General features: G+C 44.9%; 1 protein-coding gene across 9 annotated transcripts in view; it reads left to right on the forward strand.

The window, feature by feature from the left end:
• The window catches only part of arhgap21a (Rho GTPase activating protein 21a), a 312,775-nt gene that overhangs the window by 99,531 nt on the left and 186,763 nt on the right, over positions 1-26,481 (forward strand). For 8 of the 9 annotated variants that reach the window (XR_011947721.1, XM_072508463.1, XM_072508459.1 and 5 more), the window contains one exon: positions 23,003-23,182. Coding sequence is in view for 5 of the 9 variants with exons in the window: in XM_072508463.1 (XP_072364564.1) it covers positions 23,003-23,182 (180 nt within the window). In the remaining 4 variants the exon portion in view is untranslated. Of the gene's footprint in view, positions 1-21,691; positions 21,765-23,002; positions 23,183-26,481 lie in introns of all 9 variants that reach the window. The other variant, XM_072508460.1, reaches the window with a different exon arrangement.

Raw genomic sequence — 26,481 nt, forward strand, 5'->3', positions numbered from 1 at the left:
CTTTCTAAACTTGCCAAAATCTGCCCATTAACTCTGTCTCTCTCCACATACACTACCTGACCTGCTGAGTATTTCCAGAGTTCTATTTTTATTCTGGATAGCTTTGTTTGCTGCTGCAAACTGCTATTTAACTATCTTCTAATATTTGTCTGGTTTCCTCTTCCGTAATGAGTTTGCAGCCGAGAGGCATCCAGATCCTATCTGATATATTTATTATTCTCCCTTATTACCATTCATTTGTCCACATTAAATGCATAAATCTATTTTGCTACTTTATTGTCATCTTTCTGAAAATGCACTTCGCTCAAAAGAATTAGTAACTGCAAATCTGACATTTATCTCCCCAGCTGCAGTTTATTTACATATTGTGCCGAGCAGTGATCCTCCAATTTGACTACACTCTTGTCACCAGCCTCCGCTCCGTGACCGTCATCAGTGGAATCACTACGAATCCTATCTTGGTGAAAACAGGGGTTGAACAAGGCATTCCACAAACTCTTCTCCATTTTCCTTGCTGCAATACTGCACCTCTTCCAGCAGATTCCGGCATGGAGATAATCTGCAGCACACATGAGAAACTATTCAACCTTAAATCCAAAACCACTCCTACCTCAGTCATAGAGCTTAAGTATTCAGTTTTTATCTGGTTCTAGATCATCTCGCCATGATGCTTGCACCCTGGTTCTAGATCACCTCGCCATGATGCTTGCGGCCTGGTTCTAGACCACCTCGCCATGACGCTTGCGGCTTGTTTCTGGACTACTTCTCCATCCCGTTAACATCGTCTTCCATAGTTTGTTTTTATTGCTGAACGGCCGATTGAACCAGTGGGCATTGCTCGCAAGGCTAGCATTCATTGCCCATCTCTAATTGCCCTTGAACCAAATAGCTTACATAAACATTTCATAGGTTGAGAGTCAACCACATTCTGTGGATCTGGAGTCACATATAAGAATGGAAAATGTCCTTCCCGAAAGGACGTTCGTGAACCAAATGGGGTTTTACAACAATCGATATTAGTGTCATTGTCCCCATTACTGGGACAAGCTTTTCAATTCCAGATTTATTAATTGAATTTAAATTCTCATCAGCTGTCATTTGCTGCTCGTGACTCTTTTCCATGGCAGTGCAACTCCATTCACAGTTACTGATCACTTCCTTGTGTTTGTTGATTTTTCATTTCACCTTCAGTTTGTTTCTTGAATCTTGCCTTCCTACCTTTATAAATTAATTACTTGTGGCATGAACATTGCATCCATTAAGAGCCTTCCTGAAATTGTAAGAATATCACATCGACAAACTTCATTGTCAATGAGATTGTCAAATTTTTGAAGAGCTCCACTAAACTTATTAGGCAAAATGTAACCCCTAAAAACCCATGCTGCTTCCATACTATTCCTAGCTAGGCATTGCATTATTGCTAGGCATTGTCATAATTATCTTTATTAGTGTCACAAGTAGGCTTACATTAACACTGCAATAAAGTTACTGTGACAATCCCCTAGTCGCCACACTCTGGCGCCTGTATACTCGGATTCACTGAGGGAGAATTCAGAATATCCAATTCACTTAACAAGCACATCTTTCGGGACTTGTGGGAGGAAACCGGAGCATCCAGAGGAAACCCACACTGGGAGAACGTGCAGATTCCGCACAGACAGTGACCCAAGCCAGGAATCGAACCTGAGTCCCTGGCGCTGTGAAGCAACAGTGCTAACCACTGTGCTACCCTAAGACATCTTCAGTCATTACTGCGCTAGAGCGTCAGCCTTGATTTTCGCCTGGAGTAGGAGTTGAACCCAGGACCTTGTGATTCACGGGCGAAGCTGCAACCATTTGAGCCACAGTTGTTACTGCTTTCTAATATACTTTATCCACCCCAAGTACTAAACTCATTAGATTACAGATTCCTGGGTCATCCCTCTGCTGCTTTTTAAGATTCATGAAATATCATCTCCTTTCCAATCCTGGCACAATTCCTGTTTCTACTGCTTCCTTAAATGTGGTGGTCAAAAATGTTAATTGCAGCATGTACGTTTGTGATTTTTTAGAGTATGCAAAGCAAGGAATGTAACATTCCGTGTCAATATCAAACATGTTTGTATGGGTAAACCCCAGAAAGGGTGGTTATTTGATTGCTAATGACATTTTTATCATGACATTCTTTAAATATTTTTAGGACTGACGTGCATTCCTCGTGACAAAAATATGCATGTCCTGTGACAAATCTTGGGAGGTTTTATGCATGAATAATTACGATTCACTTCTGAAATTCTATCTTTGTGTTTGAAAATCGGAGTAAGATGAAGGGATTCAAAGTAGTTTTACTTGTAATTAATAAGATTTGTAAATATTTTAAAGGAAATGTGCAGCTATAAGTTTGTGCAACAATTCCAGATGTATGAAAGTAAATTTTCAGCAAGAAAAATGGAGGATTCAACTTGTGGTAGTAATTCTGTAAGTTGCAAAACATTGTGTTGGAATTCTCAGAGTCAGAAATGTGTTGGAATTCGCAGGAAATAAAAGTTGAAAAAGCAAAAATACATGGAAGGCGTACAGCACAGAAACATTTGACCAAAGTGCCTGTATTTATGTTTCACCTGGAGGAAACCACGCAGGCACGGGGAGACCGTGCAAACTCCACATAGTCACCTGAGGCCGGAATTAAAGCTGGGACCCTGGTGCTACGAGGCAGCAGTGCTAACCACTGTGCGCAGTGAAAATAAGTTTCTTCCCAATTCCTTATTAGATTTATTGGTCACTATCTTGTATTTATGGCATCTAGTTTTGTTGTCTCCACAAATGAAAGCACCTCTTCCATGAATAATTTATAATAAATATTTATTCAATATAAACTGGGATATCCACCAGCAGGAACCAACCTCTATTGCCATGAAGGTATATATTACCAAGTAGCTATCCTTCATTTGGGAGCCTAAGCATTTGTTTTAGAAAGGCTTTCAATTGTGAGGAACCTTGGGTGAATTGAAATACATCCCAACAGCAAGTTTATATAGCGCATTTTGCTTAATGAAATGCCCCAAGGAGCTTATGAAATGAAATGACACTAAACCACATAATGGAACATTAGGTCAGATGACCGAAAGATTAGTCCAAGAGGTAGGTTTTAAGAAACGCTTTAAAGGTGGAAAGTGAAGGAGAGATGTGGAGCAGTACCGGGATGAAATTCCAGAGCTTACGGTCTCGGGAACTGAAGGTATGGCCACCAATGATGGAGCAATTAAAATTGGAGATGTTCAAGGGGCTGTAATTAGATGGGTCGGAGGAGATTACGGAGATGGGAAAGGGGAGAGGCCATTGAGGATTTTGAGAATTGAGTTATTGCTTGAATGGGCACTAATGTAGGTCAATGCGCACAAGGTGAATAAAAAAAAAAAATAGATTATTTCACTGGGTGTGGGTGTTGCTGGCTAGACCAGCATATATTGCCCATCTCTAATTCCGCTTGAGAAGATGGTGAAGAGCCACCGCCTTGAATAGCTGCAGTCCAAGTGATGCAAGTGCACCAACAGTGCTGTTGAGAAAAGAGTACAAAGTCTTACAACACCAGGTTAAAGTCCAACAGGTTTGTTTCGATGTCACTAGCTTTCGGAGCGCTGCTCCTTCCTCAGGTGAATGAAGAGGTATGTTCCAGAAACATATATATAGACAAATTCAAAGATGCCAAACAATGCTTGGAATGCAACCATTAGCAGGTGATTAAATCTTTACAGATCCAGAGATGGGGTAACCCCAGGTTAAAGAGGTGTGAATTGTATCAAGCCAGGACAGTTGGTAGGATTTTGCAGGCCAGATGGTGGGGGATGAATGTAATGTGACATGAATCCCAGGTCCCGGTTGAGGCCGCACTCGTGTGCGGAACTTCGTGAGTTCCACGATTTTGACCCAACGCAAATGGCGCTATAGTTCTGAGTCAGGATGGTGCGTGACTTGGAGGGGAGCTGCCATATATGATGCTCCCGTACATCTGCTACCATCTCCTCCTAAGTGGAATAGCCTGTGGGTTTGGAAGGTTCTGTCACAGAATCACATAATTGTTGCAGTGCAGGAGGAGGCAAAATTAAATGCCCCAAGGATTGCATCAGCTCTCCGAATCAGTAACTCACCTGGTGCTACTCCCTTGTCTTCTCTCTGTAACCCTGCACTTTCTTCATATAAGTCTATTTTCATTTTGAATGCTTCAGTTGAACCTGCTTCCACCACCCTCGGGTGGGGCATTCCAAATCCTAACCACTTGCTGTGTAAAAATAAAATTCTCATCACTTTTGCTTCTTTTAATTACAGTACCGTTCTTGATCCTTTCACCAATTGGGAACAGTTTCTCACCATGAACTCTGTCCGGACCACCTTTTTTAAAATTAAAAAAAATATATTTTTATGGGATATAGGCATTGCTGACTACGCCAGCATTTATTGCCCATCTCTAGTTGCCTTTGGGAAAGTGGTTTAACTCAAGTTGGCTGGGCAGCTGGTTCGCGACGCAGAGTGAGGCCAACAGCGCAGGTTTAATTCCCGTACCGGCTGAGGTTATTCACAAAGGCCCTGCCTTCTCAACCTCTCCCCCTGCCTGAGGTGTGGTGATCCTTGGGTTAAATCACGATCCATTATCTCTCCCTCTCAAGGGGAAAGCAACTTATGGTCATCTGGCACTATGGCAAATTTACTTTTTCCTTTTTGTCCTGGATGTCATTGAGCTTCTTGAGTGTTGTTGGAGCTGCACTCATCCAGGCAAGTGGAGAGTATTCCATCACGCCCTTGACTTGGCTCTTGTAGATGGTGGACATACTTTGGGGAGTCAGGAGGTGAGTTGCGTGCCGCAGGATTCCTAGCTTTTCATAGAATCTCATAGAATTTACAGTGCAGAAGGAGGCCATTCAGCCCATCAAATCTGCAGTAGCCCTTGGAAAGAGCACCTCACTTAAGCCCACACCTCCACCCTATTCCCGCAACCCAGTAACCCCACCTAACCTTTTTAGACACTAAGGGCAATTTATCTTGGTTAATCCACCTAACCTGCAAATCTTTGGACTGTGGGAGGAAACCGGAGCACCAGAGGAAACCCCACGCAGACACGAGGAGAACGTGCAGACTCCGCACAGCCAGTGACCCAAGCTGGGAATCGAACCTGGGACCCTGGAGTTGTGAAGCAACTGTGCTATCCACTATGATATCATGCTTCCCCTTGTAGCCTTATATGTGCTCTTGTATTTATATGACTAGTTCAGTTCAGTTTCTGGTCAATAATAATAATCTTTATTGTCACAGGTAGGCTTACATTAACACTGCAATGAAGTTACTGTGAAATGCCCCTAGTCGCCACATTCCGGCGCCTGTTCGGGTACACAGAGGGAGAATTCAGAATGTCCAATTCACCAAAGAGCACATCTTTTGGGTTTTGTGGGAGGAAACCGGAGCACCTGGAGGAAGCCCACGCAGACACTGAGAGAACATGCAGACTCCACACAGACAGTGGCCCAAGCCAGGAATCGAACCTGGGGCCCTGGCGCTGTGAAGTAACGGTGCTACCCACTGTGCTTTTGTGTGGAACTCCCAGGATTTTGAATACCTCTTATCAAATCTCCTCTCAGGCGACTAGGGGCTTTCCCACAGTAACTTCATTGCAGTGTTAATGTAAGCCAACTTGTGACAATAAAGGTTATTATTTAAAAAAACTTTTTTCTTTTAAGGAAAAGAATCCTAACTTCTCCAATCTTCTGAACTGCAGTTTCCTCATCTCCCGGAACAAGGAATGTGGAGCATATACATGGATGTATTTTGCCCTCTACTGGTGAAATATTTTAAGATTATCTTGTCAAGGCTTTTTTAGTATATTGCAGTACTATCACCTAAACTGTGTGCCATTCTAATAAATATTTTTCCAAGTCTGGATAATAAATGGTTAATTGAAATTGCCTGGATGCAGCTGAAAGATATTCAAATAAATAATCATCTACTTGTATACTATTGCAATAAAATCCTGTGATTTTTATTCGCTCAGGGGATATGGATGCCATTGGTGAGGCCAGCTTTTGTTATGCACCTCTGTTTGCCCTTGAGTAGGTGGTGGTGTGCTGTCCTCTTGAATTGTTGCAGTCCATGGGTTGTAGGTGCACCCACAAGTGCTGTTCTGAAGGGAGTTTCAGGATTTTGCCCAGTGATGGTGTATTTAGAGAGTGCCGTTCGCAATCTTGGGTGATCCAAAAGTGCTTTACAGCCAATGAACGAACATTGAAGTACAGCTCATGTTGTATTTTGGAATCATTCATTATCTCTCGTTTGATGCTAGTTTAGCTTTGGCAGAAATCACTTCAATTTGCTCTTGATTCTATTTACTTTGATTGCAAACTAGATGCAGAATGGAGTCTTTCATTTACAATGTCCTGGTAAATATAACCCAAACTAATTTGCCAAGAAATTCTAACAGGAAACATTTGAGATTATTTCTAAACACAGTAGGATTTGATCAATGATCAAATGATCGAAGTATAAGCTTACTGCAAATATCTTGAAACTGGTAAACCATTTAATATATTTACAAACTTATTTACAAACTAGTGGTTGTTTTCAAAAGAATGGTTTACTAAAACTAGTCCTTGACAGATCAAATATTCAGATTAGGTTCATATTTGTTGTCTAATTCAAAGAATGGTTTCAGTGCAATCACACCAATTTAAATAGTTTAACAATCATTCAGTCATTTATTTCTTTATGCATGTGAGCATTTATTCCAGAATCTGCTGAATATAAAATCAGATACAATCTCCTTAGTGCATATTCTGAGGATAGATTAGATCATTTAGGCCTGTATTCACTGGAATTTAGAGTGAGAGAGTTTGAAACGTATAAAATTCCGACAAACTGGACTGACTGGATGCAGCAATTTTGTTTCCTCTGGCTGGGGATCTAGACCAAGGGGTCACAGTTTCAGGTTACGGTATAGGCCAGTTAGGTACTGAGATGAGGAGAAAACTCTTCACGGGAGGGTGGTGAACCTGTGGATTTCTCTTCCACAGAAAGCTGTGGAGGCCAAATCACTGAATATGTTTAAGAAGGAAATAGATTTCCACACTCTAAAGATGTTCAGGGATGTGGGGAGAGCACCACCATCAAAAGTGCTTCATAGCCAATGAATCACTATTGAAGTACAGCTCATGTTGTATTTTGGAATCATTCATTATCTCTCGCTTGATGCTAATTTAACTTTGGCAGAAATCACTTTAATTTGCTCCTGATTCTAGCCAATTTACTTTGATTGCAAACTAGATTAGTCAAGGACAGTATTACGGTGGCAGAAAGGACGTTTGATGAGGACTCGTCTATGGGCTGAGGTTAGAAACAGGAAAGGAGAGGAGGAGAGGTCACCCTGTTGGGAGTTTTCTATTGGCCTCCGAAAAGTTCCAGAGATGTAGAGGAAAGGATTGCAAAGATGATTCTGGATAGGAGCGAAAGCAACAGGGTAGTTGTTATGGGGGACTTTAACTTTCCAAATATTGACTGGAAATGCTATAGTTCGAGTACTTTAGATGGGTCCGTTTTTATCCAATGTGTGCAGGAGGGTTTCCTGACACAGTATGTAGATAGGCCAACGAGAGGTGAGGCCATATTGGATTTGGTACTGGGTAATGAACCAGGGCAGGTGTTAGATTTGGAGGTAGGTGATCACTTTGGCGATAGTGACCACAATTCGATTACGTTTACTTTAGTGATCGAATGGGATAGGTATATACTGCAGGGCAAGAGTTATATCTGGGGGAAAGTCAATTATGATGCGATGAAGCATGACTTAGGATGCATTGGATGGAGAGGAAAACTGCAGGGGATGGGTACAATGGAAATGTGGAGCTTGTTCAAGGAACAGCTACTGCATGTCCTTGATAAGTATGTGCCTGTCAGGCAGGGGGGAAATGGTCGAGCAAGGGAACCGTGGTTTACTAAAGCAATCGAAACACTTGTCAAAAGGAAGAAGGAGGCATATGTAAAGATGAGACATGAAGGTTCAGTTAGGGCGCTCGAGAGTTACAAGTTAGCTAGGAAGGACCTAAAGTGAGAGCTAAGACGAGCCAGGAGGGGACATGATAAGTCTTTGGCAGGTAGGATCAAGGATAACCCTAAAGCTTTCTATAGATATGTCAGGAATAAAAGAACGACTAGGGTAAGAGTAGGGCCAGTCAAGGACAGTAGTGGGAAGTTGTGCATGGAGTCCGAGGAGATAGCAGAGGTGCTAAATGAATATTTTTCATCAGTATTCACACAGGAAAAAGACAATGTTGTCGAGGAGAATACTGAGATTCAGGCTACTAGACTAGAAGGGCTTGAGGTTCATAAGGAGGAGGTGTTGGCAATTCTGGAAAGTGTGAAAATAGATAAGTCCCCTGGGCCGGATGGAATTTATCCTAGGATTCTCTGGGAAGCTAGGGAGGAGATTGCTGAGCCTTTGGCTTTGATTTTTAAGTCATCTTTGTCTACAGGAATAGTGCCAGAAGACTGAAGGATAGCAAATGTTGTCCCCTTGTTCAAGAAGGGGGGTAGAGACAACCCCGGTAACTATAGACCAGTGAGCCTTATTTCTGTTGTGGGCAAAATCTTGGAAAGGTTTATAAGAGATAAGATGTATAATCATCTGGAAAGGAATAATTTGATTAGAGATAGTCAACACGGTTTTGTGAAGGATAGGTCGTGCCTCACAAACCTTATTGAGTTCTTTGAGAAGGTGACCAAACAGGTGGATGAGGGTAAAGCAGTTGATGTGTATATGGATTTCAGTAAAGCGTTTGATAAGGTTCCCCACGGTAGGCTACTGCAGAAAATACAGAGGCATGGGATTCGGGGTGATGTAGCAGTTTGGATCAGAAATTGGCTAGCTGAAAGAAGGCAAAGGGTGGTGGTTGATGGGAAATGTTCAGACTGGAGTCCAGTTACTAGTGGTGTACCACAAGGATCTGTTTTGGGGCCACTGCTGTTTGTCATTTTTGTAAATGACCTGGAGGACGGCGTAGAAGGATGTGTGAGTAAATTTGCAGATGACATTAAAGTCGGTAGAGTTGTGGGCAGTGTGGAAGGATGTTACAAGTTACAGAGGGACATAAATAAGCTGCAGCGCTGGGCTGAGGGGTGGCAAATGGAGATTAATGCAGAAAAGTGTGAGGTGATTCATTTTGGAAGGAATAACAGGAAGACAGAGTACTGGGCTAATGGTAAGATTCTTGGCAGTGTGGATGAGCAGGGGGATCTCGATGTCCATGTACATAGATCCCTGAAAGTTGCCACCCAGATTGAGAGGGTTGTTAAGAAGGCGTACGGTGTGTTAGCTTTTATTGGTTGAGGGATTGAGTTTCGGAGCCGTGAGGTCATGTTGCAGCTGTACAAAACTCTGGTGCGGCCGCATTTGGAGTGTTGCGTGCAATTCTGGTCGCCGCATTATAGGAAGGATGTGGAAGTATTGGAAAGGGTGCAGAGGAGAATTATGAGAATGTTGCCTGGTATGGAGGGAAGATCTTATGAGGAAAGGCTGAAGGACTTGGGGCTGTTTTCGTTAGAGAGAAGAAGGTTAAGAGGTGACTTAATTGAGGCATACAAGATGATCAGAGGATTGGATAGTGTGGACAGTCAGAGCCTTTTTTCTCGGATGGTCATGTCTAGCCCGAGGGGACATAGCTTTAAATTGAGGGGAGATAGATATAAGACAGATGTCAGAGGTAGGTTCTTTACTCAGAGAGTAGTAAGGGCGTGGAATGCCCTGCCTGCAACAGTAGTGGACTCGCCAACACGAAGGGCATTCAAATGCTCATTGGATAGACATATGGACGATAAGGGAATAGTGTAGATGGGCTTTAGAGTGGTTTCACAGGTCGGCGCAACATCGAGGGCCGAAGGGCCTGTACTGTGCTGTAATGGTCTATGTTCTAGATGCAGAACGGAGTCTTTCAAGGGGCAGTACGGTATCACAGTGGTTAGCACAGTCGCTTCATAGCTCCAGGGTCCCAGGTTCAAATCCCGACTTGGGTCACTGGCTGTGTGGAGTCTGTATGTTCTCCCCGTGTCTGCGTGGGTTTCCTCTGGATGCTCCGGTTTTCTCCCACGGTCCAAAGATGTGCAGGTTAGGTTGATTGACCATAATAAGTTGCCCTTAGTGTCCATAACGTTTAGATGGGCTTACGGGGATAGGGTTGAGGCATGGGCTTGAGTAGGGTGCTCTTTCCAAGGGCCAGTGCAGACTCGATGTGCCGAATGGCCTCCTTCTTCACTATAAATTCTATGATTTACAGTAGAATTTACAATATTTTGGTGAATATAATGATGTGGAAATGCCGACGTTGGACTGGGGTGAGCACAGTAAGAAGTCTTACAACACCAGGTTAAAGTCCAAAGGTTTGTTTCGAATTGATAGCTTTTGGAGCACTGTTCCTTCCTCAGGTGAATCTTGTTGAATATAAGTCAAACTCATTTGCCAAGAAATTCTACCCAGGAAGCATTTGAGATTGTTTCTAACCACAGTAGGATTTGAACGATGATCATATTGAATGGCGAAGCAGGTTCGAAGGTCGAATGCCCTACTCCTCCTATTTTCCATTCTTCTACGATAGAAGCAGCTTCTGTGGCGTGGCAGCATATTGGCTACTTTCATGTTCCGTTAACTCGCATTCCATTCTGAGACCATCAGCAACCTTTGTACCAGAAATTCTAGCATTCGGTACATTTCGTCAAGGCTAACAGAACAATTGGACTTCCGGTGGCATTTGCCAGCGGGTCGGCCGCATTGAGAGGAGCTCAAGCCGGTAGCCACTATTTAGGGGGGGGTTTCCCCGATTCTTCGCTCTCCCCCCGCGATTGTTGTCGGCCTTTGGGGCCGTCCCGGGCGTCAAGCGGGGCCGGTTTGAAAACCGGTGAGGAACGGCAGGTGTCGGGCGGCTGCAGCTGAGGCGTTGGGCCCAGGGCGTGCAGCGGTCGGAGCAGTGTGGACGGAGCCAAACGGAGGATGAGGCGGCAGGCCCGAAGCCAGGGTGTGATGTAATAGAGATGTTCCACACCGGGTGGCTCCCGCCTATAATGTTTTAAGAAGACTGAAGACCGGTCCCTGGGAAATTCTTGAGGAATACAAAAAAGAAGAGAAATAAGTTGTAAAGAAAGTTTGTGAAAATGTTTTTTTTTTCTCTTGAAGGAAGAAACGTTTTTTTTTAAAAAAGATTGCAGAAGGAAAAAAAAGGAAAAATAATAAGTTGTTAAAGGATGCGAAAAGCAGCGTCGGAGAAGGGAGGAAACGCGGGCTCGCCGTTGAATGAGAGGACCAGCAAAAGCGCTGACAAGACAGCGGATGCCGGACCTCATGGTGGGGCCGCACTGCTTACGGTGGAAAAGATGACCGAGGTGATGGCCGTGGAGCTGGAAAAGCAGTTTGCGAGGCACATGGAGGCTTTGAGGAAGAAGGTGGCGGTCGCATTGATGTCATTGGTGGAGGAGGCAATCGCCCGGTGAGGGTTGCTGTAGTCAAGACATCGGCCAAGGTGAGAGAGCAGGGTGAGGAGATGAAGGAAGTGGAGGAGGCCATGTCGCAGCACAGCGACCAGCTCACCTTGATGGGGGACGAGCTGCGGAAGGTGGTGGAGGTCAACAGAGGACTCCAAGCAAAGCTCGAGGACTTGGAGAATCGCTCGAGGCGGCACAATCTAAGAATTGTGGGCTTGCCCGAAGGGATAGAGGGTCCAAGGCCAACAGAGTACTTGGCTAAGAGATTGATGGGAACCCCTCCCGCCCGGTACGAGCTGGACCGAGCTCATTAGTCATTAAGGCCGAAGCCCAAAGTGAATGAGCCGCCAAGAGCAGTAATTATCTGCTTCCATAAGTACTGCATGAAGGAGAAGGTGTTAAGCTGGGCGAGCAGAAGCGCAAGGTGCAGTGGGATGGTACTGGAGATCGGATCTACCAGGACTTGACGGTGGAGTTGGCAAAAAGACGAGCGACATTCGGGCGAGTGAAGGCGGCACTGTACAAACAAGGGGGTGCAATTTGGTATGGTATACCCGGCGAAGCTGAGGGTGACGTATAACGCCAAAGGCTTTTATTTCGAGACAGTGGAGGCGGCTGAGGCGTTCGTGGACTGTGATTTGGGAGCTGGAAAATGTATAAATGCTATAACTTTCTTTTCATTGACGTGTATTGTAATTTACTTCGCTTCACATTGTTACAGAGTCCATGTTATTGGTTGGGTTGATTGGCATTCTGTGTTGCGACGGTTATATCTTATTTTAGTGAATTATATGGGTTGGATTCTTGCTTTTGTTTTTTTCTCTGGGACTGGGTAGGAGGGGACGGTAGCCACCCATGCTTGCTAACTAAAGTCGGCTAGTGAACGGAGGTGAGGTGAGAGGAGGGCTGCGGACATTGGAGCCTGGTTAGCAGGTTTCGATGGGCCTACGGGGCGAACAGGGATGGGGGGGGGGATCGATCGATGCTGGGAGATGTTTTTTCCAGAAGAAATGTAGGGGGGGGTATTTTGGGAGGGAGGGGAAAGGGTTTTGATGCTACTAATGGATAGGGGTGGGTCAGGCTCATGGGGCAGGGCCCGGTGGTATGATGATGGCGGATAAGAAGGATAGGGTGGGGGGTGAGAGATCCCCACTTAGGATAGTCATGTGGAACGTGAGGGAGTTAGGAGGTCCAGTCAAGAGGTCAAGGGTGCTTGCGCATCTTCAAAGTTTGAAAGCCGATGTAGCAATGCTGCAGGAGATTCACTTGAGGATGAAGGACCAGGTGAGACTTAAAAAGGGCTGGGTTAGTCCGGTACTCTGGATTTGACAAAGGGCTCGCGAGTTAACGGTAATGGTCAGCAAAAGAGTACGTTTCCAGATGGAGAATGTGGTTGCAGATCAGGGGGGTAGATATGTGATTGTGACAGGGGTGCTGGAGGGGAGGTTAGGGGTGCTGGAGGGGAGATTAGTGGCGCTGGTAAGTGTATACGGTCCCAATTAGGTCATGTGGGATTCGCAAATAAGGTGTTTGGGGCCATCCCCGACTTGGACACACAAACTGATAGTGGGGGGGGGGTACTGGAACTTGGTGCAGGAGCCAAGATTGGACAGGTCATGGCTGTGCTCGCTGGTCCCTTCAGGGGGGGCGAAGGCGCTGGCTGGGCTAATGGTGGAAATGGGAGGGGTGAACCCTTTGAGGTTTCTGCACCCGAGGGAACGGGAGTACTCGTTTTTCTCTGCAGTCCGTAAGGTATACTCGCGGATCGACTTTTATGTGGTGGGAAGGCTTTGCTGGCTGGGGTTAAGGGGTCGGAATACTCGACAATTGCAGTATCAGATCATGCTCCGCATTGGGTGGATATGGTACTAGAGAAGGGGGTAGCGCAGAAGCCGGGGAGGAAATTAGAGGTGGGACTTTTGGGGACCAAGGGCTCTGTGACAAAATTGAAAAGGTAATTGAGGAATATGTAGGTTTCACCTGTACGGGTGAGGTGACAAAGGTAATTGTCTGGGAGGCTCTAAAGGTGGTGGTGAGGAGTGAGGTGATCTTGTTTAAGGCCAGGGTGGACAAAGAGGAGAGGTTGGAGCGGCAGAGTGTAATAGATGAGATGTTGGAGGTAGATAGGATTTATGCAGAAGATGGGGACCCAGCGAAGTTGGAAAAGAGGAAGGAACTACAGGCGAGCTTTGACCGACTACCAGGAAGGCGGTGCGCCAACTGAGACGAGCAAGGGGTGCAGTTTACGAACACGGAGATGTTAGCAGGTCAGCTCCAAAGGGAGGCAGCCAGCGGTAAGGAAAATTGTTCAGGTGAGGGACAGGGCAAGGAAGTTGGTAGCTCTTGATCTGATTAACAAGGTCTTTGAGGAATTTTATGGGAGGTTGTACAGGTCAGAGCCACCTGGGGGAGACCGGGAGATGCAGGAATTTCTAGATGGGTTGGAGTACCTGAGGAGGGGAACAGGGTTACATTAAAAGGAATGACAGTGGAGCAGGAGATAAAAGATGCGATTGGGAGGATGCAGTCGGGGAAGGTGGCAGGGCCGGATGGGTTTCCGGTGGAATATTATAAAAAATTCAAGGTTAAGCTGGCACCGCTGATGGTGAGGATGTTTGAAGACGTGATAGGGAAGGGGGTGTTGCCACAAACGTTGCGGCAGGCATCGATTTCCCTGTTGCTTAAAAAAAGAAAAGGACCCGACGGAGTGTGGGTCGTATAGGCCCATATCACTTTTAAACGTGGACGCAAAAGTATTGCCGAAGGTACTGGCGGGTAGGCTGGAGGAATGCCTCCTGAAGGTGATAGGTGAAGATCAGACAGGGTTCGTGAGAGTGAGGCAGCTCTTTCCAAACGTTAGAAGGGTATTGAACGTGGTTATGGCACCGGCGGAGGGGAAGGAAACCGAGGTGATGGTGGCATTGGATGCTTAGAAGGTGTTTGACCGGGTAGAATGGGGTTCCTAATGGCAGTTCTGGAGCGGGTTGGGATTGGACCAAGATTTGTGAACTGGCTAAAGCTACTATACAAGGAGCCAACGGCGAGTGTCCGCACAAACAACATCAGCTCGAGATTCTTTTCTCTCCACCGTGGGACTTAGGCAGGGATATCCTATGCCCCCCTTGCTGTTTGCACTCGCGATTGAGCCGTTGGCCATCGCATTAAGAAGTTTGGGGGTATGGAAAGGAATTGTGCGGGGGGGGCGGTGCAGAGCATAGGGTGTCCTTGTATGCCGATGACTTGCTGTTAAACGAGTCTGAACCGAGTATGTCGATATGGGAATGAGCTTCTTCGGGAGTTTGGGTCTTTCTTGGGGTACAAACTAAATCTAGACAAGCGTGAGTATTTTGTGGTGTCTCGGCCAGGGCTGGGGGCAGGGGTGGTGGGGCTGCCATTCCGTAGGGCAGGGACTCACTTTAGATAACTAGGGGTGCAGATTGCCCGGGAGTGGTGGGGGGGGGGTGGGGGGGGGGGCGGCTCCGCAGGTACAACATTTCTAGTTTGGTGGGGAGAGTAAAAGCTGATCTGGCAAGGTGGGATGGTCTCCCTCGGTCACTGGCGGGTCGGGTACAGGTGGTTACAATTAACGTGTTGCCGCGATTTCTGTTTATTTTCCAATGCCTGCCGATTTTCCTATCAAAGGCATTTTTCAGAGAGACTGAAGGAATGATTACTTTGTTCATATGGGGAGGGAAGGTTGCCAGAGTTGGAAAGGTGCTGCTACAGAGGGGAGGGCAGGCAGGGGGTTTGGGGGGGGGGGGGTGCACATGAAACTGGACCTGGGCCCCCAGGAGGCTATATTCGGGGTGTCGGACAAGCCGGGGTTGGAAACGGGTGTGGAGGCAGATGTAGCCTTCGCCTCTTGATCGCCTGAAGGCGGACCCTGTTAGGGTGGAGAGCAACCTGGCGTGGCGGGGGGACTTGTTGGAATTGTTGACTCTTGAGAAGGTTGAGTTTGAACTGAGGAGAAGGATGGAGGGGTTCTACAATTCATGGGCATTATTCATTATGCACTTTCAAGAACTGGATAACATTGAACATTAGTTGGGGGTGGTGGGGGGCGTGGGTGGGAGGGTTGGGGGGAGGGGGACTATGTGTGTTAATGGTGACTATGGGTGATTCCTGATTCCTTTTTGTCATTTGTTTATGTGAACATGCAAGCTAATGTTTGGGGTTTGGTGGGAGGATGGGATCGCTGTTATTGATATGGGGATTGACATATTTGTTAATGATTATTGTTTATTGTTGGTGTTTGTAAATTTGGGAGAAAATGTGATAAAGGAGGAGAATAAAAATATTTTTTTTAAAAAGGCTAACGGAACAATTGATTTTAGTTTTGAGCCAAATATCTGCAACTTAATTGTAATCAAGTGGCCTAAATATCTTTGTGCTCGATGAGTAGAATATTTTAAGCATCCAATGGCAACAGTCAAAATATGCCAAATTCTCAGCAAAGTTTCCTCTACTTCATCTTAAACTCTCAAAATCATTCTCTGTAAAACATGAATTTCTTCAGCAAAACTAAGGAACTGGTCATTGACTTCAGGAAGCATATTGTACACACCCCTGTCTGTATCAATGGTTCCAGGTGGAGCTGGTTGACAGCTTCCAATTCCTAGGTGTGCACATCAACGATCTGTGCTGGTCTACCCACGTCGATGCTATGACCAAGAAAGCACAACAACGCTTATATTTCCTCGGGAAACTAAGGAAATATGGCATGTCCACATTGACTTTTACCAATTTTTACAGATGCACCATAAAAAGCATTCTATCTGGCTACATCACAGCCTGGTATGGCAACTGCTCAGCCCAAGACCGTAGTGAACACAGCCCAGTCCATCACACTAAATGCTTCCCATTCATTGACTCTGTCTACACCTCCCGCTACCTTGGGAAAGCCGGCAACATAACCCCTCCAACCCAGGTTATTCTCTCTTCCAACTTCTTTCATCGGGCAGGAAATACAAAAGTCTGAGAACTCTCACTAACAGATTCAAAAACAGCTTCTTCCCTGCTGTTACCACACTCCTGAATGACTCTCTTATGGACTGAACTGATCTCTTCACACATCATCTTTACTGAGTAGTACGACACTCCATAAGCTCACCCGATGCCTGTGCCTGCCTGTGCCTATGTATTTACATTGTGCATTTATGTATGTCCTATGCTTTTTCATGTATGGAACGATCTGTGTATATTGTATGCAGAACAATACTTTTCACTGTACTTCGATACATGTGTCAATAAATCAAACCAAATCTTACACAAGCAACTTTCATGTAGTTGCGTACCATTGTTGGTATTTTCATACTTTACTAACTAAATCAAGTGCTTAAAGATTTGACCCATACATATTTTCCAAAGTCAAATTTGCACAATAGAAAATGCCCATGATCACAGCTTTCATTTTATTTCTTCAAGGGATATGGGCATTGATGGCGAGACCACCATTTATTACCATCCTTAAATTTCCCTTGATTGGGTGGTCAGCTGCCACCTTGAACGGCTGCAGTCCATCTGGTGTATGTACACCCACAGTGCTGTTACACAGCGAGTCAGGATGATGTGGGGCTTATAGAATCATAGAATGTGCAGTGCAGAAGGAGGCTATTGGGCCCATCGAGTCTGCACCGGCCCTTACAAAGAGCACCCTACTCAAGCCCACGTATCTACCTGATCCCCGTAATCCCCACTCAACCATTTTGGACACTGAAGGCAATTGAGCACAGCCAATCCATCTAACCTGCACATCTTTGGACTGTGGGAGCACCCGGAGGAAACCACGCAGACACGGAAAGAATGCGCAGACGCTGCACAGACAGTGACCCAGCCGGGAATCGAACCTGGAACCCTGGAGCTGTGAAGCAACTATGCTAACCATTATGCTACCATGCTGCCCATTGTGCTAACCACTATGCTACCATGCTTGGAGGGGTGCTTGCAGATGTCCCCATCCATCTGCTCTAGCCCTTCTGGTGGTAGAGATCACATATCTGGAAGGAGCCATGAGTTGCTGCAGTGCATCTTGTAGAGGGCACATGCTTCTACCACTGTGTATGGGTGATGGAGGTATTCAATGTTTAAGGTGGTGAATGCGGTGTCACTTGCAAGGGCTGTGTTGTCCTGTATGGCGTTGAGCTTTTTGGGTATTCTTGAAGTTGCACTCATTCAGATAAGTGGACGATAGACATTCTTTTGAGAGTTGGGTGTGTTATATGCTGCAGAATTCCAAGCCTCTGTATCTTAGCCACATACTTGTATGGCTGGTCCAGCTCCAGTTCTGGTCAACTGTAACATCCATGGTGTTGATAGTAGGGGATTTGGTATTAGTAATGCCACTCATTAATTTCAAGGGGAAATGCTCTCTTGTTGGAGATGGTAGTTGCCTGGCACTTGTGTCCGCAAATGTTACTTGCCACTTGGGGCTGGTTTAGCACAGTGGGTTAAACAGCTGGCTTGTAATGCAGAACAATGTTCAATTCCCGTACCGACCTCTCCGAACAAGCGCCGGAATGTGGCGACTAGGGGCTTTTCACAGTAACTTCATTGAAGCCTACTTGTGACAATAAGCGATTATTATTATTACTTGTTAGTCCAATCCCTGATATTATCCAGGTTTTGCTACACATGGACATGGACTGTTTCAGTATTTGAGGAGTTATGAATGTGCTGACTATTGTGCATTCATCAGTGAACTTTCCCACTTTGACCTTGTGATGGAGGGAAGGTAATTGATGAAACAGCTGAAGATGGTTAGGCCTAGGACACCACCTTGAAGAACTGCTGCAGTGATGTTCTGGGACTGAGACGATTGACCTCCAACAACCCCAACCATCTTTCCTTGCGTTGGGTATGACTTCAACCAGTGGGGAGATTTTCCTCTGATTCCCTTGACTCCAGTTTTACATTTGTGATGCCACACTTGGCTAAGTGTTATTTTGATGTCAAGAATCATACTCTCACTGCACTTCTTTGAGTTCAGCTCTTTTGTCCATGTTTGAACCATGGTTTTAATGAGTCAAGGTTGTAATGAGTGGCCCTGGCGGAACCCAAATTGAACATCAGTGACCAGGGTATGGCCTTGTAAGTGCCACTTGTTACTGCTGCTGATGACCCCTTCTACCACTTTGCTGGTGGCAGAGAGTAGACTGATGGGATGGTAATTGGCTGGCTGCCTTTTGTGGACTCTGCTCTGGAATGTGCTCTAGCAATTTAACAGACTTGGCTAAAATCTAAAAGATTCCAATTGCCTTTGTTAAATTAATGCTTATTCTGATATAGCTGTCAACTTGCCAACAACTACATGGATAGTCAAGTTCTTGAATCCATAGTGCTGCTGCTAAACTTTGGCAAAACAGAACTGGATGCAAAGTACTTGCTTTGCTTGTTTATACCTCTTTTTAGATTTTCTTTCTTGGTTTTTTTTTCTCAGAGCACTCAATTTTATGGTTCTACAACCATAATTCAGTGGGTTCACTGACTGAACAGCGCATATAGTTTATTTTGTGGTAACAGAGGAAGGAACAACAATAACCTGTACAGCATCTGTACTGATTTTAAAACTAAGTCCAAAGATTACTTTAGGAAATGCTGCTGAACCAAGAAAGAGAGCGATCAGTAGCTTGGTTGAAGAAATAATACACACCCACACACAAACTTAGCAGTTCTGGGAACAAATAAATGGAAATCTGGAGAAAGGATGAGCAATAATAAAAAATGAAAATGGGATTCCAGATGTGGTTCTGAGCCTTACAAATCAAGAGGATTCCAGGTATGATCCTTTTCATTGCAAGTTAACTGATCTTAGCAAGAATCGAAGCATTAGAATTAGCTTCAGCATTTATAGGCTTAGAAGATGTGCTAGTGGTCAATGAGTGAGATGAGGAAACAAACCATTGTTACAAAAGAGTAGTTTCTAAAGATTATATTTTGGGGCTGTTTCTTTATAAAATTGAACAAAGGGAGTCATGTGATCTGCTCTGAATCCCGCCTAACAACCAGGCCAGGTGGCAGCTTGGTGGTTAAGGAGGTTGGGGGAAGGGACCAAGCAGTTTAATGGGAAGAAGGTGCAACTAATATGGCAGGGGAATGGGAACCGATGTCAGGATTTAGAGCAGGGGAAATCAAGAACAAGAGAAAAAGACAAAAAAGAGACTAATAAAAGTGATAGGCAGAGAAATCAAGGGCCTTTGTCAGATAATGACACTGTTATAAAAAAAAGGATGGGACAAGGTACGTTAAAAGAACTAGCCTTAAGAGTTTGTAGCTGAATATGCAGAGCATTCAAAATAAAATGGATGAATTAGTTGCGCAAATAGATATAAAGAGATACGACACAGTTAGGATTATGGAAACATGGCTCCAAGGTGACCTGGATGGGAACTAAACATTGAGGGCTATTCGATTTTTCGGAAGGACAGTCAAAGGAAAAGATGGTGGAGTTGCATTGTTTTTAAAAGATATTAGTTCAGATGATGTGGAATCTGTCTGGGTGAGTTAAGAAACATTAAGGGGCAAAAAACATTTGTCAGGGTGGTATACAGACCACCAATTTGCAGTGGTAATGTTGGGAATAGCATTAGACAGGAAATCAGAGATGCATGTGGTAAAGGGACATCTGTGATTATGGGTGACTTTAATCTGCATATAGATTGTTTGACTCAAATTAGTCACAGTACAATAGAGGAGGAATTTCTGAAGTATATTCTGGATGGTTTCCTGGACCAGTATGTTGAGGAACCAACAGGGGAGCAGGCCATCTTGGACTGGGTGTTGTGCAATGAGAAAGGATTAGTTGGCAATCTAGTTGTGAGGGAACCATAGGGGATGAGTGATCATAATAAGGTAGAATTCTTACTCAAGGTGAATAGTGTGGTAGTTGATTCTGAGACCAGGGTCCTGAACCTCAATAAAGGTAACTATGATGGTGTGAGACATGAGCTGGATATGATGGACTGGGGAACATTACTGAAAGGAAGGACAGTGAACAGGCAATGGCAGACATTCAAGGAATGCATAGGTGAATTCCAAAAGTTCTTTACTCCTATTTGACACAAGAGTAGTAAGGGAACAGTGGCCAAACCATGGTTGACAAGGGAAATTAGAGCTAGAATTAGATTCAAAGACGAGGCATAAAAATGATCAAGAAAAACAATAGACTTGAGGATTGGGAAAAGTTTAAAATTCAGCAAAGGCAGACGAAGGGTTTGATTACGAAGGGGAAAATTTGAAAGTAAACAAGTGGAGAACATAAAAACTGACTGTAAAAGGTTCTATCGGTGTGTAAAGAGAAGTCCCTTACAGTCAGAAACGGGGGAATTCATAACAGGGAACAAAGAAATGGCAGAGGAATTAAATTCGCACTTTGCTTCTGTCTTCACAAAGGAAGACATGAATAATGTACCGGAAGTTCTGAGAAACGCAAGTTTTGGTGAGGAGCTGAAGAAATTAGTATCAGTAAAGAAATGGTTTTGGGGAAATTCATGGGATTGAAGGTGAACAAATCTCCAGGGCCTGATAATCTTCATCCCAGAGTACTTAAGGAAGTGGCCCTAGAAATAGTAGATCCATTGGTGGTCATTTTCCAAAGTTCTTTGGACTCTGGAACGGTTCTTACAGATTGGAATCCCATTTTCATTTTTTTATTATTGCTCGTCCTTTCTCCAGATTTCCCCTTATTTGTTCCCAGAACTGCTTTTATTCCAAAAGGGAAGTGGAGAGAAAATGGGGAACTATAGACCAGTGAGAATAACGTCGGTAGTAGGGCAGTTGCTGAAGTCAATTATCAAGGATTTCATAGCATAGCATTTGGAAAGCAGTGGTGCAATCGGACAAAGTCAGCATGGATTTAAAAAATCATACTTGACAAATCTACTAGAGTTCTTTGAAGATGTAACTAGTAGAGTTGACCAGGGAGAACCGATGGATGTGGTTTATTTAGATTTTCAGAAGGCTTTCGACAAGGTCTCACATAGCGGATTAACATGTAAAGCTAAAGCGCATGGGATCACGGGTAGTGTCTTGAGATGGATAGAATGCTGGTTAGCAGACAGGAAGAAAAAGGTTGGAATAAATGGATCTTTTTCTGATTGGCAGGCAGTGACTAGTGGGGTACCGCAGGGAATTGTGCTAGGACCCCAACTGTTCACATTATATATTAATAATTTGGACAAGGGAACTAAATGTATTATCTCCAAATTTGCAGATGATACAGAGCTGGGTGAGAGGATGAACTGAGGATGACGCAGAGATGCTTCAGCGGGATTTGAACAGGCTGAGTGAGTGAGAACATGCATGGCAGATGCGGTATAATGTGGATAAATGTTATCCGCTTTGGTAGCAAAAATAGGAAGACCGATTATTATTTGAATGGGTGTAAATTGAGAAAGGTGGATACTCAGCGAGGCCTTGGTGTCCTCATGCATCAGTTGCTGAAAGTAAGCGCGCAGGTGCAGCAGGCAGTAAAGAAGACAAATGGTATGTTGGCCTTCATAGTGAGAGGATTTGAGTATAGGAATAGGGATGTTTTACTGCAATGTATATGGTATTGATGAGGCCACACCTGGAGTATTGTGTGCAGTTTTGATGTCCTTATCTGAGGAAGGATGTTCTTGTTGGTTGTGTAACAGTCGAATTGGGGACCTTTTTCTGTAGTTTAACTGTGGTTATTCAGTGTTGCTTTCAGTTTGCTTGTTACAGTAAAAGTTTTAAAACTGGAAATTCTGTGGTTTAATCCTTCCAGGTGTCTTGATTATCGTTCTTAAAACTATCCATCTCTGAGAATCATAACAATGCAATACCCGCTAAAAGCATGAAGGCGATAATAGGTTTGGTGATATCTATTTGGTGCAAACCATGCCTGGAAGGAGAGCATGAATTCTAGAACATCAGTAGCAGCGACAGATGAGAAAGTAGAATGTGACCTCCACAGGCTGTTATGAACCTGAAATGGCAGCTTTTGGTGCTGATGTCCCTATCCATGCACCTATTGCATGTTCCCATGCCCTATGACGAGTTTGTCATCATGCACGTACATGTAGTGAGGAACTCAAAAGTTACACGAGAATACTGCCACCTTTCAGACAGCAAAATTCAGACTTTTTGGCATCCGCGTGATTGGTGGGACTCTGTTTGGTTGATTGGTTGGTGGCCAATGAATTTGCCAAAAGGCCAGATTTTGCCCGGCAACAGGCGGCAATTACTCCCTGCCTGAGTGGAATGATTTTCAGAGAGCCAGTGGCCTCACCCCCACAAACCAAAGATGTGCAGGCTAGGTGGATTGGCTAAATCGCCCCTTAATTGAAAATAAATAATTGGATACTAAATTAATTAAAAAGAATTTTTTTTAAATTGCAGAATTTGCAGTAAATGTATACTTTTGACTAAGAAGAGAAAGAATCTCATTGAAAAAAATATAATAGAGAGACTTTCCTTTCTGAATTACACCAATTATTTTATATATTTTAGCATTAAGTTTGTTATTGGCACTTCTCAATTGATTGTTTTCTTTTCACAGGGGAAAAATAAGAAGGATGGAAGTGAACAAGTCGAGACATCTTCACCGCTGGTGGATGACATTTTCTCATGGCCAGGCCCAAAAACCATTAGTCTACGACGAACTTCACAGGGTTTCGGGTTTACTCTGAGACACTTCATTGTCTACCCTCCAGAGTCAGCTGTGCATACCAATATAAAGGTTAGAGACTCTAAGTTAATGGCCAGTTCTTGAGTGAAATTGAAACATATTACATTAAAAAATAGTTAATTGAAAAGTTATTTTCCTTTTGATTCAATCCTGTTTAATTAATCATGTCAATATCTATATCTTTTGACGAGAATTTTAAAGTGCTGTGGAGAGTTTTTGAGCAAATCACTGTAATGCTCGTTAAAGCAGCATTTTTGATTTGAATACACTTGAGAATGCAAATGTAGTAGTAGATATTTTTGGAATATTTTGTAATGTTGATGTAATACAAGTTGGGTTGTATGCCAGCCTATGTTTCTGCCTTGATATCTTTTTAAATTTGTGGTTGTCTTAAAGCCATCTTTCATTCATTTAACAAAAAGGTGACACTTGCATCCAAAGCATTTTTTTTTTATTTAAAAAAAAAAATTTTTATTCTCCTTTTTCACATTTTCTCCCACATTTACACCCATCAACAATAATCAGCAAGATATGTCAATCCCCATAATAACAACGATCCCATCCGCCCACCAACCCCCAAACCTCAGCCCACATGTTTACATAAACAAATGACAAAAAGGAATCCGGGATTACCCATAGTCACCCTTAATCTACACAGCCCCCCCCCCCCCCCCCCCCCAAACTAATGTTCGATGTTATCCAGTTCTTGAAAGTGCATAATAAATAGTGCCAATGACTTGTAGAACCCCTCCAAGCTTCCCCTCAGTTCGAACTTAACCTTCTCAAGGGTCATGTATTCCAACAGGTCCCCCCGCCACGCCAGGGCACTGGGTGGAGAGGCTGCTCTCCATCCCAGCAGGATCCACCTTCGGGCGATCAACGAGGCGAAGGCTATGATATCTGCCTCCGCTCCCGTTTCCAACCCTGGCTGGTCCGACACCCCGAATATGGCCTCCTGGGGACCCGGGTCCAGTTTCACACGCACCACCTTGGAAATTACCCGAAACACCTCCTTCCAGTACTCCCCTAGCTTTGGACAGGACCAAAACATATGAACGTGATTCGCGGGCCCCCCCCCCCCCCCGCAACGCTCACACACATCCTCTACTCCTTCAAAATATCGGCTCATCCTCGCCCTCGTGAGGTGTGCTCTATAAACCACCTTCAGCTGTATCAGCCCCAACCTTGCACATGAGGTGGAGGCATTCACTCTCCGGAGCACCTCACACCAGACCCCCTCCTCTATAACCTCTCCCAGCTCTTCCTCCCACTTTGCTTTGATCCCTTCCAGTGGTGCCTTATCCTCTTCCAGAATAGATCCGCACACCGCTGACACTGCCCCCTTCTCCAGTCCTCTTGTCGTCAACACCTCCTCCAGCAATGTGGAGGCCAGTTCCTCTGGGAAGCTCTGTATCTCCTTTCTAGCAAAATCCCGAACCTGCATGTACCTAAACCCTTCTCCCTGCTCTACCCCATACTTCGCTTCCAGCTCCCTCAATCCTGCAAACCGACCCCGAAAAAACAAATCTTTTTTTTATTTAATATATTTTATTCAAATTTTTCGGCCAAACAAAACAATACAAAGGTTTTCCCTTTTTACAACAATAAAACAATATAAATAACAGTGACCGTTTTTAACAAGTAAATAAATAATATATAAACTAAATGGCAACTGCCATAACAAAAATAATAACTCTCCCAGATAATAAAATCAAACAATCCAATATACATAACCAAGTACAAATATCTATATCTCCCCTGAGGACCCACCCGGGCCCCCCCCCCTTCCCCCCCCTCCCCCCTGGGTTGCTGCTGTTACCTTCCCATTTCCTTTATCGTTCTGCGAGGTAGTTAATGAACGGTTGCCACCGCCTAGTGAACCCTTGAGCCGAACCTCTTAGTGCGAACTTTATCCGTTCTAGTTTTATAAACCCTGCCATGTCGTTTATCCAGGTCTCCACGCCCGGGGGTTTGGCTTCCTTCCACATAAGCAATATCCTTCGCCGGGCTACTAGGGACGCAAAGGCCAAAACATCAGCCTCTCTCGCCTCCTGCACTCCCGGCTCTTCTGCAACCCCAAATATAGCCAACCCCCAGCCTGGCTCGACCCGGACCCCCACCACCTTCGAAAGCACATTTGCCACCCCCACCCAGAACCCCTGCAGTGCCGGGCATGACCAAAACATGTGGGTGTGGTTTGCTGGGCTTCTCGAGCATCTCCCACACCTATCATCTGCCCCGAAAAATTTACTGAGCCTTGCTCCGGTCATATGCGCCCTGTGCAAAACCTTGAATTATATCAGGCTTAGCCTGGCGCACGAGGACGAAGAGTTTACCCTACGTAGGACATCTGCCCACAGCCCCTCTTCAATCTCTTCCCCCAGCTCTTCTTCCATTTTCCCTTCAGCTCATCCACCATGATCTCCCCCTCGTCCCTCATTTCCCTGTATACATCCGACACCCTACCATCCCCCACCCATGTCCCTGAGATCACTCTATCCTGAATCTCCTGCGTCGGGAGCTGCGGGAATTCCCTCACCTGTTGCCTCGCAAAAGCCCTAAGTTGCATGTACCGAAATGCATTCCCTTGGGGCAACCCATATTTTTCCGTCAGCGCTCCCAGACTCGCAAACGTCCCGTCTAAGAACAGATCTCTCAGTTGCACAATCCCAGCTCTCTGCCATGCTCCAAATCCCCCATCTATTCTCCCCGGGACAAACCTATGATTATTTCTTATTGGGGACCGCACCGAGGCTCCCGTCCTTCCCCTATGCCGTCTCCACTGCCCCCAAATTTTCAGTGTTGCCACCACCACTGGACTTGTGGTGTATTTCTTTGGGGAGAACGGCAACGGCGCCGTCGCCAGTGCTTGTAGGCTGGTTCCTTTGCAGGACGCCATCTCCAATCTCTTCCAAGCCGCTCCCTCCCCTTCTCCCATCCACTTACACACCATTGAGATATTGGCAGCCAGTAGTATTCACTTAGGCTCGGTAGTGCCAGTCCCCCCCCCTACCCCTGCTACGCTGCAAAAACCCCCTACTCACTCTCGGGGTCTTCCCAGCCCACACACAACTCATGACACTTTTCTCGATTTTCTTGAAAAAAGCCTTCGTGACCATCACCGGGAGGCACTGAAACACAAAAAGGAATCTCGGGAGGACTACCATTTTGACCGCCTGCACCCTACCCACCAGTGACAGGGGCACCATGTCCCATCTCTTAAAATCCTCCTCCATCTGTTCCACCAATCGTGTTAGATTAAGCCTATGTAAGGTTCCCCAACTCCTGGCTATCTGAATCCCTAAGTACCGGAAATCTCTTGTTACCTTCCTCAGCGGTAAATCATCTAT

The sequence above is a fragment of the Scyliorhinus torazame genome, chromosome 6 (assembly GCF_047496885.1).
Source record: "Scyliorhinus torazame isolate Kashiwa2021f chromosome 6, sScyTor2.1, whole genome shotgun sequence".
Classification (NCBI taxonomy): Eukaryota; Metazoa; Chordata; class Chondrichthyes; order Carcharhiniformes; family Scyliorhinidae; genus Scyliorhinus; species Scyliorhinus torazame.